The sequence below is a fragment of the Rhinolophus hipposideros genome, assembly GCF_964194185.1.
Source record: "Rhinolophus hipposideros genome assembly, chromosome: 13".
In the NCBI taxonomy this organism is placed as follows: Eukaryota; Metazoa; Chordata; class Mammalia; order Chiroptera; family Rhinolophidae; genus Rhinolophus; species Rhinolophus hipposideros.
Window position 1 is genome coordinate 26,015,734 of NC_138059.1, and position 17,396 is coordinate 26,033,129.

Genomic DNA, 17,396 nt, shown 5'->3' on the forward strand with positions numbered 1-17,396 from the left:
AGGCCAATATGAAAATGGACAATTCTGATCAGCATTAATTTAGGCACAAAAATACAATTCTTTTCAGAAGAGATTTTATTCAAGATTATTAAATAAAGTTTGGTTTCTTGAAATTCATTTTTAAAATGTAACTTATATAGAACATTCATTCCTTAAAAATGCTAAATTAATCCACTGTTTATTACTTGGAGTTAATACTTAGAAGAGAGACTAAGATGATAAATTATTTTTTAAAAGGCAACGTGTCAAAAATGAACTCAAGAGTTCTAAGTACTATATAAATATTCATAGAACCTGAAATAAAAATCAAATTGAACATGGACTTACGATACTCTTATATTTGTTAGGTAAAACTTCTTCTGTAGTTAATTATATGGTATTTATAAGAGAGTTGCTGAATCTTTGGACCAACACCACCACCACTAATAAATCAATTTAAGTTATCTCGTTTAATAAGAATGTTTCACATTAGAAACTGGGATTTACACAGTTAAGTAACAAAATAAAAAGGTAAAATTTCTTTCTAACAATAGTCTGAGTAGGATAAAAAAGCATGATGAGATATAACGAGGTGTGATCAAACAATAGGGTAAATGCTGCTGCAGAGTGCCATCCAACGAAAAGGAAGGGATCTTCAATAGGGGAAGCGGCATGTTGAACTTTAGTAACAGTGTGTGACAACTTTCTACCTGTTCGGTGCAATCACTGTAGCTCACGAGGCGTGAGCTACAGTGGAGAAGAAGGTGTGTTTTAACGTAAATCATCCTACATCATGATAATAATCTGTGCTTCTGGTATGGCAATTTCTGTCAAATAAAAACATTACGGTGTGTCCTTATCCACTTTATTCACCAGGTCTGGCACTGTCTGACTTCTGGCTCTTCCCCAAAGTCAAAATGATTCAGGACATTGAGGCAGCCACAAAAGCACAACTAAAGACACTCACGAAAGAGGACTTACAGAACTCCTTCAGAAAGTGGTATGATGGGATAAGTTGTGTTCAAAGGCAGGGGGAACATTTTGAAGGGGATTAATGGCAATGTGTCTTTTACTATAATATTTTTTTTATTTAAACATTCACCATATTGTTTGATCACACCTCGTACATACACAGTGAGATTTCTTCACAGCTATCTTTGAAAAGTAGGGACACTTACAGTGTTCTTATCAAATTCAGCCTCAGATGATGTTGGTGACAGGGGACTTATGGGGCTTAGAGATGGAGAGCTCTCAACACTGGAGACATATTCAGGATCAGGAACATATAAAACCTGGAAGTAAACATTCACACAAACCGAACTATTAATAATCAGATGGTGCTTATATCAGCAAGTGCCATTAACAATGACCTTCAGCAATAAAAATAAAAAATAAAAATCTTCAGATTAAAAGGATATTTATTACCATAATATGTAAAAAACCCATTTCAATTCAATTTAGAAAGGTTTGATAATATGTACTGTGAGGAATGGGATGGGGAAACAATAATTCTTATATAATATGGGAGTTCTTAAAGGACAATTTGGCAATAGCTAGCAAAATTTAAAATGCAGATATCCTTTAATGCAGCAATGTTACTTTTAGGACTTTATAGATGTATTTGTGTATAAAGAAAACGAGGTACGTATAAAAGTGTTCCCTATGGCAATATTTACAATAGCAAAGAGTAGAGACAGTCTAAAGCTTATTGTGCCTAGATAAACTGAAATATATCAATACAGTGCAACACCAGACATACAAAAAAGGCTGAAATTGAGCTGTGCTTATCTAAAACATTTTCCGAAATCAAAGTTAAACTTAAAGAAAAGGCTGAAATATTTTGGAAAGGGGACACAAATTGGTAACTGTGATTGCTTGTGGAAAATGAAACTAGAAGTCTGAGATAGGATAACTTTAAAGATGTCTGAATTTTTTATCATGTACATGTACTGCTTTGAATATTTTAAAAAGTGTTTTAAAACTATATTTGAAAAGACAATTCACAATTATTTGCAATGTGTATTAAGAAAAATTCATATGGATGTAAATGACTAATTTTCTCTTCTGGAGCAAATAGGATTTGTTCAAAGCATGAATAAAAGTATTCTTAAATTTCCTATATCATTAGCTATGCTGCAATAAATACTTTCTGTCTTGCTACTTAATACTTCTATACAAAGGCATTAAAAATAAGATACCTGTCCCGTAACAACTGCTCGGGAGAATAACTTATTTAGTTGAACAAGTTCGTTTGGCGTTGTATCAAATTTCAGGGCTATACTATTCAACGAATCCCTTGATTCAACCTGTTTAAAAGAAAAAATAAATTATTTTAATCTATTCAAACAGAAAAACTGAACTATTAAGGTTTAATGATCATTAATATGTTTACGAATCAATCTTACATTTGATTAACAAGTAGTATTTCCATCTTTGGAGATAGGATAACTTGAGAAATTTTGTGATTTGTTAGCAAGTGGTCTCAATCTATTATGCTATAGAGTATATGCTGTATCATAATACATCACAATTACATATGAGCCTCTATGAGTTCTAGCAATTTCAAAATATAAAATATAATTTACAAAACATAAACAAGCGATTTTTATTTTACAAAGATTTTAAAACAACAAACCATTTATTCGTTTAAATAGTTCCTAAAACACATAAGTTCTAGAAACATACTAAATTTATTTTAGCAAAGTACACACCTGCCGGTTTTAAACTTAAATTGCTATTTCTAATGATCTTTATGTAGATTCTGCCACTTAAATGGATAAATTAGAAAACATTTGAACCAAAGTTGAACGACACCTTTCTGAATCATTAGTATATTTTAATGATCATATTTATAGAAATCTTAAATCATAGGATTTTGCCAATTATCCTGAAAGAAAAAGTCATTTCATCAGTCTATATATTCCTTTGAGTCCTCTACACATAAGCCATTACAAGAGCTCTGTAACAAACAAAATTAAGTGCAACTAAGTGGTTTTAGTGCACAAGAGATTTACAATCTAATTGAAAAAATGAGACAAAAAAGGTTATATAAATGAAACAATGAATGTAATAGAGGTTGAGTATAAATAGAGCACTATATTTGCTTTAAATTATTCAGGAAAAACTTTATAGACATGATTTAAAACAAGATATGGAAGAAGGGATTCCAGGAATTTGAGAAGGAGACAGAAGGGAAGGAACATTCAAAGTGAAGAATTTAGAAATGACACATTCAGAGACAGAAAAGTACAAAACACATTTGTGGGGTACTGTCTCTTCCTCAAAATCATCCATAGTACACTCATGAATGTAGGATTTTAGGAAGGTGAGTAACTAGAGTCACATCTCAAAAAAGAATGAGATCACACAGGCATTTAGAATTAGGCTACAGAAGACTTTGAAAGTCAGGAAAAGTTGGTATGTATGTGCGTGTAAAAAACTATATATATATATATACACATATATACATATATGTGTGTGTGTATATATATGTTTTTACACGCACATACATATATACACACACACATATATGTGTGTGTATATATATGTGTGTATATATATGTATATATGTATATATGTATTATTGGAAAATCAAATCTAAGCCAAATACATGGGTTAATAATGTAGTTCCACCTTTTCCTCTGTGCAAACCTCCTTATTTATACAATGAGATGATATATCACCTACCTTACTGAGATAATTATATGTAAAAGGTCTCTGTAAACAAATTCTATTTTGCAGTAACATCTAAGTTTACAAAGAACTTTCATATTAATTATCACACATTTCATCCTCACAATGATCCCATTAAATGAGGTGATAAAGGTAATAAAAAACACTACTAGCTATAAAACAAGTAAGTTCTATGGCCCCAGTAGCATCTTAGATTAGTGGTAACAGGTCTAGGATTAATCAACAAGAGAATGGATGCAGAAAAGCCAGTGTAATACTACTGCAGTAGATCAAGTTTAAGGTAATAAAAATGTAAAAAAAAAAGCGATTAAGGTATAAGATTTTCAGTAAGATGCAAGAGAAGACAACTCACGTATTGAATGGGGTTGTGATGATGGTGGTAGGAGTAGTAGGTCAGGGGAACCAAGTTAATGAGCAACTGATGCTCAGTCCTAAAATTCCAACCTGAAGAAAAGACTAAAGGGAATGGAAATAAGAAAACCGAGCATGGGGCAAGCATGGAGAAAGAATTAGTAAGAGTTTTGCTGTAACTTGTTAAATATGAAGTGATAATAGGAAATCTAGCAAGGTAGGAATAGAAAAACCAGGGGTCTCACTGCACATAGTTTATGAGTATAAAGTTCTTAAGCTCTCCAAGTAACAGAATGTAAGTGGAAAAGTGAAAAGAAACAAGGAATCACTCACATTTGGAATTAAGAAGAGTAAAACCGCCAGGAAAGGAGATGGAAGATACAGTTAAAATGATAGCTAAGAACAGGGTAATGAAGCAGAATGATAGCAAAAGGTAGCACACTTAGTTTCAAGAATAAACAGAGAAAAGAAGGAGAGGATATAATCAAAGAAATAATGGCTGACAATTTTCCAGAATTTATGAATGACCTAATTCCTTAGACTGAAGACACACACAAAAAGCAAGATAAATAAAAATTTGTCTGAAATCAGACTTATCATAGTGGCACTGCAGAACTGTAACGACAAGAAAAGTTCAAAAAGGGAGATGAGGGTAAGGGGGATCAAATATATGGTGATGGAAGGAGAACTGACTCTGGGTGGTGAGCACACAATGGGACTTATAGATGATATAATACAGAATTGTACACCTGAAATCTATGTAATTTCACTAACAACTGTCACCCCAATAAATTAAAGAAAAAACAAACACCAAAAGAAGCCCCACCAAAAACAAAAACTAAAAACAGAAATAAAGACTATCTAGAAACGAACAAAAATAAAAAGGCAAAAGAGAGACATAAGACAATGGATTACTATTCAAAGTGCTGACAGAAAATAACAGTCAACCTAATTTATCGATAGCTCAACCACCAGGAATGAGTGTGCAATAACGACTTTTCAGAGACTGCCTGATTATCCAGTCACAGATCCTCACTGAAAGAAGGCTCCTTCAGGTGAAAGGTACAGGAATATTAAATTACCAAGGAAGAAGATGATAATGTATAGCATTTTCAAGGTCTGCTTTGGATTCCTACTGAAAGTGATTTTACAACTAAAAACAGTATGTGTGTGCATATATGCATATATAAGTATACATACATATGATTTTAACTTTAAAGCTATCTAAAGTATAAGATTAATTTATACTACCTTTAGGTGGTCTGGAAATACATTTAAGCTAGGTCATAACTATAAATTTAGAGTAAACGAATTTTGAGATTACACCGAAATATTAAAAGTTTTATTTTAAAAGAAATATGGGGATATATTTTTTTTTCCTAAATACAAAAATCATATTGTATACATATTTTATATAAAGATGTTTCATGAAGATTGTAAAAATTGTAAGAATAGAATATAAGACAGTAATATCTTAGTTTTACAATTATATTTGTTTATTTCTTTTAGGATTTGGCATAGGGAATAAACAAAGGATTAAGAAATGAATTTTAAAAAACACTAAACAAAGACCTGCTACAGGATGTTTTATAACTTTTCTGGTCAATATGTGATTATATCCCAAAGGTCATTTATAATATTAAGAAAAAAATAATTTCAAGCTTTCATTAACTTTTCCCCCAAAATAATGGTTATTAATTTGAATTTAATTTTGCTACAGATAACACAAGTTTTATAGAATTACAAAAAAATAATGGTAAACTCCTGGATTCAAAACTAACTTACAATTTTACACAATCACGATTACATGCATAGATAACATCTTACGCTTCATGTCAATACTTTTATGCCTTTATAAACACTAATGAATACATCAAATTACATTACCTAGTACTTTACCATTTGAACTTATTTTCTCAATTTTTCAATCACATAGAGAAAGCACAAGCACACTCAATTTAAGTTTATAATATGCTTTAAGAAGAGATTCTTTGGATAATAAAAATAATTCTACTGTAAATGATCTGGTTCCTAACTTTTTAAAATTACTTAAAATCTCAAATTGTCAATCATACAATATGTAAAAATGAAGTGTAACTCAAGGTTTTGATAACTTGTTCAATTTTAAAGATTCATGGAAAATAATCAAGATTCAAACTAAGACTGGATGGTTTCATGATGACAAATGCATAAATTGTTTAAATTTTTTATTTTCTTGGGCCGACCCGGTGACTCAGGCAGTTAGAGCTCCATGCTCCTAACTCCGAAGGCTGCCGGTTCGATTCCCACATGGGCCAGTGGGCTCTCAACCACAAGGTTGCCGGTTCAACTACTCTAGTCCAGCAAGAGATGGGGGGCTGCGCCCGCTGCAACTAAGATTGAACACGGCACCTTGAGCTGAGCTGCCGATGAGCTCCCGGATGGCTCAGTTGGTTGGAGTGCGTCCTCTCAACCACAAGGTTGCCAGTTCAATTCCTCGAATCCCGCAAGGGATGGTGGGCTGCGCCACCTGCAACTAAGATTGAACACGGCACCTTGAACTGAGCTGCTGCTGAGCTCCCGGATGGCTCGGTTGGAGCACAGGCTTTCAACCACAAATTGCCGGTTCGACTCCCCGCTCAAGGGATGGTGGGCTGTGCCACCTGCAACTAGAAACGGCAAATGGACCTGGAGCTGAGCTGCGCCCTCTACAACCAAGACTGAAAGGACAACAACTTGAAGCTGAATGGCACCCTCCACAACTAAGATTGAAAAAGGACAACAACTTGACTTGGAAAAAAGGCCTGGAAGTACATACTGTTCCCCAATAAAGTCCTGTTAAAAAAATAAATAAAAAATAACTTAAAAAATTTTATTTTCTTAATAGAGTTATATGTTATATTAGAAAAACACAAAATAACGCCGTTATGCTGTTAAAATAACTGCTTTATAACAGGTTGACATTATTTAAATAAACAATATTTACATTCAATCAGATAAGCAGCACACTAGAATAAAGATGATTTCTCACTTCACTTTTCCATAGTAACCAAAAATGTGAAAAGCTTACTTCAGGGAGGTCTGAGGCTCATTTCAAGACAGAAACAAGCTCCGTTTTCAGAGCTAAAGAAACACCTATAAATCAGTACAAATAATCTAATGTGAGAGGTTATTCTGGAAGATTAATTTCAACTTATCTTTCAAATATTCTATCTGCCATTTTCATTATCATTAGCACTGTTGGGAATAAAATGAAGATCTTATTTTTACAAAAGTAAATAGTCTAATAAAAATTATTATAGCACAGGAACTTTGACTCCTAATAAATTAGCATCAATATCAAATTAAATTTTTTGGAATAACTATCTTTGTATCACACTTAATTTCTCTTTAAGGAATAAAAATCCTAAAATACAATTAAAAACTTAAGTATTATTATTAATACAACAGTTATCAAAGTGTAGTATAGATTTCTAATACAAGGCAATTAACAACCCTTGTCTCATTTATAGTATAAATAAAGAATGTCTTACATAAGACTACTGCAAAGACAAATCAGCTTTTACAAAAGCAAGTAACTTACAGTATACTCAATAGTCCCTTTAGGTTTCTGAAAAGACATTCGTCTCCCATCTTTCTTGTCTAGGCTCTTCTTTTGGCCAGTGTCTGAAAAAAAGAAAATTAGGTAAAATCCCTATTAAATTCATTTTCCTTTAAGGGTAATGTCAAAGATTGCTAAACAGAGCTCAGTGGGCTGGTATCTACTAGATTCACTAGTAATACGGCTGTTATCAGGAATTCTTTGCTCTAAATAAAATACAACCAATTCTCAAAAAAAAGGAAATGAACATCCTCCCTGCTTGCTGTAGAAACTGACCACCATCAAACACTAATAATTGGAAGTCAATACAAAATGTAACCGTCATCATTAGCACTGCTGGGGATAAAACAAAGATCTTATTTCTAAAAAAGTAAATAGCCTAATAAAAAGGAAGTTAAAAAAACACTAAATTATGGGTCATTTCTTTAAACACATCTAACCCGATTATGTTATATCTGAAGATACATACATATTTATTATTATTAACCAAACCAAGTTTTAAAAAATGTAATATTGGTCCTCACAGGAGAAAACGTCTCTATTTGTACAATCAGAATTAAAGATGAAATCTTCTCTATGGGATTATTTTAAATTATTAAATTCCTATTTACAAACCGTGAATTAAGTATGCTTTCATATATAAACACACTTTTGTGCATGTGATTTCAGATAAAGTGTCAACTATTTTTCACTTATGAAGACATCTTACTTGAATATATTGTTATTATGAAGATTATGGATCTGTTTCAGTTTAAATTTTGCATTAATGTTGACTTTCTCATCTATACTGCACGTAACAACAACTGCACCAAATTGGTAAAGTACCACTATTTAAACAATTTAAAATGATTAAAATCAATCTCTACAAAACTAATTTAAAAACTCTAAGTAAGACAGCAAACAGCAAAATGCTATGTTCATTCTCAACATTTTATAAGATTAAAACAATAGTTTATAAAAGAAAAAAAAGTTCTACTTAAACCCAAATAATCTAAAAAATATGTATTCCATTGGTCTCCCTCTATCCAATCTTGACATTTTGACCACACTAGAGTTTGTTTATATGTACCTAATTAGCTTAGTTTAGGTGAATGGTTCTAATGATGCAATGACAATAATGATAATATTAATAATCAAGTTTGAATCCCAAAAAAGTCAGCTCTGTAATGCTCAAAAAACCTATCCTAAAACCTTCCTGATCATCCAGGCTAACTAATGCAAGTCTCTGTCATTAACCACATAGCATCTTTGTATCTCCTTCACAGCAGGTGGCACAATTTAAGTTTCTTTTTAAATCTCTTCCACTAAACTGGAACCTCCAAAAGATCACTGCTGCAGGCTGTGTTCCACAGTGCCTCCTAGAAGCCTAACAAAAGGCCTGACACATGGCAAGCATTCAGTTTGAATGAACTATGTGTGAAGCAATAGCTTGAACTGTATCCAGAACTACAACGATTCTTATAAATTGTCATTAATTTTCCATAAAGAAAAGTGGACAAAGAATTATGGTTTATCCATTACAACTCTAGGAGAAGATATATATATATATATGCAGGGGGGTGCCAAAAAATGTATACACATAACTTGTATTCATCTTTTGTTATCAGTATATATTGAGTATTACAATTTTAAAACAATTTTTCCCTTCCTAAAATGTGTATACATTTTTTGGCACCTTCTGTATATGGGGATATAGATCCAATTTTTATATCTGAAATATTTAAAGAACTCTTGAAAACTGAGGGAGGGAAAAAGATGAATACTCAGATGTCACAAAAGGATGTAAAAATGGACCTCAGCATATAAAAATATGTTCAATCTAACTCATAATTAGAGAAATGCACATTTAAACTACACTGAGATACCATTTCTCACCTAACAGACTGGTAAAAACTCAAAAGTGTGACTATATACTTTTTAGCTGTAGAAAAAGAGGCGTTCTTCTACATTAATGGTGGGAATACAAAATGGTAAGCATATATTTAAATCTGATTTTCTTATGAAAAAACAGTAAAACTATTTTAAAATAAAGTTTTAAATAGTAATTTATTTCAATTTCATAAACAGCATAGGGAGTCAAAAACACTTTCCCTACTTTAAAATTTAAACTTAAGCAATACAAAATACAATTACAGATTACTTTTAACTAATAATATATAACCCTCCTTAATTGACTTTAGGAGTAACCATTAGTCTACATCTACTTTGCCAACTAGTTTTTCATGAAAATCTGTGTTACATAATATCCCAAGAGTTCATTAAACATTCAATCACAATGAAGTTTTCAATTGCTCTATCATTTTCAAGAGTTCACCATGGAGTGCAGTTCAGAGGGAAAAAGTAATATACCAGCTTTCCACAGTTTAAAATTTGAAACGAAATAAAAGTATTCACTTTAATAATTTAAAATTATAAAACATTTGTAATAATTTTTATCTATTATAGTTCTAAATTTTAATAAGAAATATTAAAACACTTATTCATAAATACAAGTATCAGAGCACAATGAAATAAACTGAGCATTCGCTTCTATCAATACAAACATACAATCATGTACTCACAATATTTAAGAGTTAAATAAAAGTGACCACAGTTGTTACCTATTGCAGTCTATTATTGGGTAACTTTATATTAATATAATGCATTTTTAAAGATAGTTGTCAGCAAATATGAATCTATACTGGGAGTACAGAGAGGAGAAGTCCTATTCTTCTTCCTCAAATTTTCTATTACAACATAGAAAATTTATTACAGTTTAGAAATACATATTGGTGATTTATTTATCAAAATAATAGTTCAACTTTATCAAGTGCCTAGTATATGCCAGATACTGTTCTAAGTACTTCACATTTATTATCTAATTCATCAACCCTGTAAAACAAGTATTAGCCCCATTTTACAACTGATGAAACTGAGGCACATTTTTGTTTGCCATAATTGGGGGAGTGCTACTGGCATCTATTGAGTACAGACCATGGATGCTGGTAAACATCATGTACTAAACAATGCAATCAAAGTCCTCCAACAACAAAGAATTATCTGATCCAAAATGTCAATACTGTCAAGTTGGGAAACCCTGCTAGGTGTATACCTAGCACTTGATATGCCTGGCAGACAGTAGATGTTCAATAAATACTTGGCAGATAAACAAATGTGTAAGACTTTCCCTGAGAAACAATTATTTTGGTATAGGGGAAAGAGCAAGGGAGTTAGAATTTACTCCATCATCATCAGACTCAGAAACTCAGTATGTGCCATCTAAAGCAATAAATTTCCATCTAAACGGATTCCTACAAGTCTTGATAGTCCGTATTTTAATAATTTGGTCAAAAATATTTTATGACTTCTCTAATTTCTTCTTTTGCTATTTAGAGAATATTGCTTAATTTGCCACATATGACAACTTTTAAAATTTATCTCTTGGTTGTTGATTTCTAGCTTAATTGCACTGTGGTGGAAGAAAATAAAATAGTCGAAACCTTTGAAATTTGTTGATTTATCATCACATGTAAATTTAGTAAATGTTCCATATGTGCTTGAAAAGAACGTATATTCTATACTGTAGCGTAGTAGTCATATGTGTTTGTGTGCTAGTATGTGTATGCATACACACACACATTTATTTACCTCTATATCCATGAGGTCAAGTTTGCTGATTGTGTCGTTCAAATCTTTCATATCCATATTGGTTGCATTGCTATTCTTCAAATTTCTGATAGAGGCTGTTAAAATCTCCCACTATGATTGTGAGTTTTTTCGTTCCTTCTAAGTGTCTCTCTGCTTTATGTATTTTGAGACCATGATACTAAGTTCATACAAATTAAGAATTGTATCTTCCTGGTAAATTGAACTTCTCCTCAGAATACTTTATGGTCTTAAAGTCTGCTTTGTCACATGTTAACATAATTATACCAACTTTCTTTCCATTAGTGTTTGCTTTTCCTTTTTACTTTCAACCTTTTTTTATCCTTGTTCTTTAATGTGTCTCTAAAGCAAGACCTTTTTAATCTATTCTATTTTCTATTCATCTGCCTGCTGTTACTCTTTCTTGTTTTCTCTTGAATTGAATATTTTTTATTAATTTTCTGCTTTCCTCTCATGTATTTGGAGGTTACACATTCTTTATCAATTCTGTTGGTGGTCATCCCAGAGATTACAGCTTGAATTACTGACTCATCTCAGTCTAATATTAACTAGTACTTTTATCCTTTCCCTGGACAATAATACAAAGATACTGAAAATTGTGCCTATAAACAGAAAGAGACTCAGAGATACAGAGAAAAAAAACGGATAGTGGCTAGATGAAAGGGGGTTAAGGGGTGGGGGAGACCGTGAAGGGATTAGAAAGTACAAATTGTCAGTCACAAAATAGTCATGGGTACATGTAATAGAATATGGGGAATATAATCAATAATGTTGTAAAGATTATGTAAGGTGCCAGATGGGTACTGAACTTATGGGGACCACTGCATAGACTGTAGATGCCTGACCACTATGCTGTGCAACTGAAGTTGGTATAGAATAATATTAAATGTCAACTATAATTAAATATATATACCGGGGTGCCAAAAAAATCTATACACATTTTAAGAGATGTTATCTATGCATTACTTTTGGAAGTTTAATTGAATTACAGTAGCAATGTGTAGTATGACGTTCACTTAAATATTGTAATTGCAGAAGTCAAATGTGACTTACATTCATCTTTTGTTACCAGCATATATTGGGTATTACAATGTGTATACATTTTTTTGGCACCCCTTGTATATATATTCACGGGACGTAAAGTACAACATAGGGAACATAGTCAATGGTATTGTAATAGCTATGTACAATGTCAGAGGGGTAGAAGACTTGGGGAGGTTCACTTTTGAGGGCTATAAATATCTAATCATTATATTGTTTTGTACACCTGGATCTAATTAATTAATCAATTAAATTAAAAAACAGAAAAGTGTGTGTCTTTGACAAGATCTACATGCAACTATTATTACATAATTACACATATGTGTATAAAAACACTATAAGACATTATTTTTATAGACAGTGAACATTTATTTAGTTTTGTCCCCATATTTATCATTTCTATGGCATCTTTGGGTAATTTCATAGGGCAGAATTCTAGACTGGTAGGTATTTTCCCCTGAATTTTACTGTCCACTGTTTCAGTTGGGAAATCAACTGTCAGTCTTATTGCTACACCATTCATTATTTATTCTGATTGCCTTTAAGATTTTTCATCTTTGGTAGAATTTGTATTGACTCCACTAGGGGTTTATAATGATGCTTGAATCTGTGAGTTAAAGTTTTGAAGTTTTCAGTCATTCTATCATTAAACAATGCTTCTGGCCCATTCTCTCTCTCGTCTCCTTTGGGGGCTCAAATATACATACCTTAGAATTTCTCATTGTATCTCGTACTAAGCTTCCCCTCTCTTATAGTTTCCATTCTTTTGTCTCTCTTTATTCTGGATATTTTCTTCTGACTTACCTTTCAATTCACTAATTCCCTCTTCTGTGGTGGCTAATTTGCAGTTAAATTCATCCACAAAGGTCCTAATTTGGAGGATTACATTTTTCAGTACTAGAATACCCATTTTTCTTTTATATAATTTGTATATTTGTACAAAATTAACTCAAAATTCTCAACACAGCTACTTTAAATCTGATAACTATATACCCAGAGTCCCTGTGGGTCTGTTTGTATTCTCTGTTGTTTCTGATGTCTTGTCATATGTCTAATTATATTTTGTGTAACAGATACTAAATGTGTAGACAGAATTTGCCACATAGAAAGTAGTGTTTCTCCAGAAAAGATTAACGCTTGCTTCTGCCAAATACCCAAGGACACTACCAATACCAGCTCTTGTTAATGAAGTTACAGGAATGAAAACTTGAGGCTGAGCTATCATTCTACAAGAGCCTAACTACTTCAGTTTTTCTGCACCCTAGGGTACAGGATTTTGGAGTCCTAAGTAAAAAGAGTTCACCCCTCTCCTGTCATAAGTCTTGAACTCTGTCACACGCTGTCCTCTTGTATCCATCGTTGTTAAAAGCACCTTTTTCTCTCTCAGTTGCTGCTTCTGAAATCAACATCTCCCCCAGGGAAAAAAAACAATTCTATACTGGAGCGATTTCTCCCTTATTCTCTGTTCTCACTCAGATCCGAATCTAGTCATATCGACTCGCTTTCTGAAACCTTCAATAAAATGTTTTGTTTTGGCCTAGCTTTTTAAATTGTTCTCAGTAGAACAATCTAAATTATCTAGCTTGCTCTTACCAGACACCATAGTTCCAAAATATTTTTAAGCAGAGAATTGATAAAGCAGTATCAGAACTTTACAGTAAAGATCACTTTTGGTAATATAATAGGAAAGGCAAACTGTATAAAGAAAGCCTGGAAACCAAGAATGAAAACTGTGAAATCCAGTTTTAATATACTAAAAGATCCCTATTATAATTGACTAGTATAGTTTTGGTAGCAGCTACTGACAAAAAATATTGATCTAGGAGTCAATATTTTCAAACACAATATAGAATTTAAAACTTTAAAAGTATCTTCTAAACTAAAAAAGATACACTGATTACAGCTTTTCTAATTGACGCCCCTTCAGTGAGGTAGCATAGAAGAAAAAGTCTGTATTTTCAACCTTTCACTTGCTATTGACTCCTTTTCCATAAGCAAAACAAACATGAAAAAACACTCCATTTTTCTTCAACTTTGTAACCATCCTTCTCTAGATTGTCACCCCATGTTTCTGCTTACTTTCTTGAACTTTTGGAAATAAGACTCTACTTTCACTGTTTTGACTCCATCACCTCCTATTGATCCCACAATGCACTGTGCTGGTTCTCTTCCTAGTTCACTAAATATACTTTGGCAAAGAAGAATAAGCTAAGTGGCTTTATCAATTTTGTTTTACTTGATCTTGGTGAAGCATCCAATTGATTCCTCCTCAATGCTCATCTTTCCTTGTATTTGGTAGTATCTCATAAACCTATTGATCACCTATCCATTAGTTGTTCCCCTTTAGTGCCCCTTTCCTCTATAGCCAAAGATTTTATTTATTTGTGTGCTTGCTTCTCAGTGGAAAGGCCCACAACATAAAGTGCCATAGAGCCTTGCTACATAAAGCTGTGTTCCAAGGACCAGCAGCATTGGCTTCACTTGGGAGCTTCTTGTGAATGCAGAATCTCAGGCTTCACTTCAGAACTACTGAGTCACGATTGATTTGCATGCACAAAAATTCTGAAAAGCACCATTAAAATAGAGCTTTTGAAAGGATCAAACTTGCAGACTGAAAAACTGACAGAAGAAATGGACTTCTCTATACTACTCCCTACTTGCGACAGTAACACTAATAATTTTCAAACCTGTCAAACTAACGTAACTGCTTTCTACAGTAGTCATTGTGATAGACTACATTACTGTTATAAATATCCTGTATTCCTCCCTGAGGAAGAATATAAAATATACAGCACCATCCCATTAATGTCAGACATGACCATGTGACGTGCTTTCCCAATGAAACATGAACAGAAGTGATGAGTCTTGCAGGTAGAACTGTTAAAACCCAACATTATACTTCCTAGTTCTGTTTTCCCTCTATCTCCAGACTAGGGCTGTTCTATGTAGTATAATGGCTTATCCAATGACATGGATCCTAGAAAAGAGATGTGATACCTAAAAGAGTACTAGACATACACATACACATGCACACAAGTCTGGTCATTCTCTTTTCTGCTCCTGGTTAAATTATAGTGCCTGGAAAATAAAGAAAGAATTCTTTAGGAATTCATGCATAAGAAGTAAATCATACTAGGGGAAAAAATAAACAGTCTTGCTTTCTTAAGACTTCTTTACTAAACCATTATTAAATGTCACAAAGATGAAATTGTGCCAACTGTATCAAAATAAAAACTTTAGGAATGAAGAAGACATAACAAAAGGATAGAGGGGAGTACTGAACAGTAAGAACTTATAAAAATGTAGTTGAAAACTATCTGTAAATGTTACAAATATGAAAAATGTAAAAATAATATGAGTAAATATCAGGAGGTGGGGAGAAGAAATCTAACGTCATCTCAGAGAGTGAAATATATCCAACCTAAAATTGAAGCAAGAATGTTACCATAATACCAATTTCTTAATATTTTTTCAGAATCTGCATAACCTTAGACACGTTTTAGGAAATACTTTGTAATGGCAAACGAATAGCTTTCAGTAACTCCTTCCTTCCAACAATCTGTCCATCATTCCATATGTGTATATACATAGAATAAATCTTGACAGTACTGCCTACCCTAATATTAATAACATCTCTGGATGGTTGGGCTGGAGGTGGCTTTTAAACTTTAATCTATAAAATGTATGACTTCTTTATTGTTAGTATACATCAGCTTTACAAAAAAAATGCATATACATATATTTCTTATAAAAAACGAAAAGCAAATATATCAGGATATTTTCTTCAGCACATGTCTCTCTCAAGCAGATGAACAAGGCCCTCCTTTCAGGAGCTTTTCACTGTCACCTCAATTTTCCAGAGGTTGACATATAATTTAAACATGTACCTCAGTTTTCTTAAACTGAATCATAAAACAGGTAGGTGCATGCCCAAAATACTTGTGAAGGAAAAAACGAAACAAAACAAAACGAAATAAAACCTGCTGAAGTCATAGAGACTCAGTAATTTGAATAACTGGGAGAAACAATAAAGGAAAATAAAATAGTGGTTTTGAATCCTCCCTACACATTTGAATCACCTGAGAAACTTAAAACTGATTGAAGTCCTAAATTTAAAGATTTTGATTTAGATATATTTTTTTATTACTGTCAGATCTTCTAGCTCTGATGCTAGAGGTGAGGCTTCACATCAGAGTTGAGACCCCCTGCTCTACAACACTGCTGTCCAGTGAAACTTTCTGCAATAACAGAATTGTTTCCCACCTGCACTGTCTAATATGGTGGCCACTAGCCTTGTGGGTTTTGAGTACCTGAAATGTGACTTAGAGAAACTGAAAACTGAATTTTTAATTTCACTTTAGTTATTTTAAACTAAAATAGCTACATGTGCTTAGTTGCTACCATACTGGGCAATGCAGATACAGAATCTAGAATCCAGATTCCTCAATTCAGTTCCTCACTAGTCACATCTCAAGTGCTCAACAGCCATATTTGACTAGCGGCGACGACACTGACAACACAAGTATAGAACATTTCTATCATTGCAGAAAATTCTATTGAGCAGCATTGCTCTAGAAATTCTAAAATGTAAAATCTTAACTCTATCATCTAAAATCTAGAGTTTATAATCTAGCACCTACCCCTCAGTTAAGACACACCATCAGATAACTGCATATTTGGATTGCTCTGGCCTTGTACAGAACAGCTTTTACTAATTTGCATTTTGTTGGTACACCATTACTTTCAAGGACAGTGTAAAAAAATAGCATTTTGAAATTAGAATCTGTATTTACTATAAAGATAGTGAGGATACTTCCTGCTGTATTAGAGTTCCATGAGAATCTTTCTCTTTTTTTTCACTAACAGGAATAGTAGCATTTCTCCTGCCTAAGCAACAGGTTTATCTTTATCTTAGGGACACTGTGATTTGTGTCTGATCACATTTCCCTTTTTTCACTGATTGCTAAAAAACCAAAGGCAGGTTTTTGCCCTTTCCCTAATACATGAATGTGACCTTAAAATAGGCCCCCTTTTTCGTAGTAATATCATTTATCCATTCAACAAAATGTATCAAGTCAATGCAAGTTTGCTGGCGGCCATGAAGGAC

General features: G+C 32.8%; 1 protein-coding gene across 10 annotated transcripts in view; it reads right to left on the reverse strand.

Moving 5' to 3' along the window:
* OXR1 (oxidation resistance 1) overlaps positions 1-17,396 on the reverse strand; it is a 457,475-nt gene that overhangs the window by 56,888 nt on the left and 383,191 nt on the right. For all 10 annotated transcript variants that reach the window (XM_081071197.1, XM_081071201.1, XM_081071208.1 and 7 more), the window contains 3 exons: positions 7,586-7,668; positions 2,178-2,285; positions 1,158-1,271 (listed from right to left, as the gene is read on the reverse strand). In XM_081071197.1, coding sequence (XP_080927323.1) covers positions 1,158-1,271; positions 2,178-2,285; positions 7,586-7,668 — 305 coding nt within the window. The remainder of the gene's footprint in view (positions 1-1,157; positions 1,272-2,177; positions 2,286-7,585; positions 7,669-17,396) is intronic.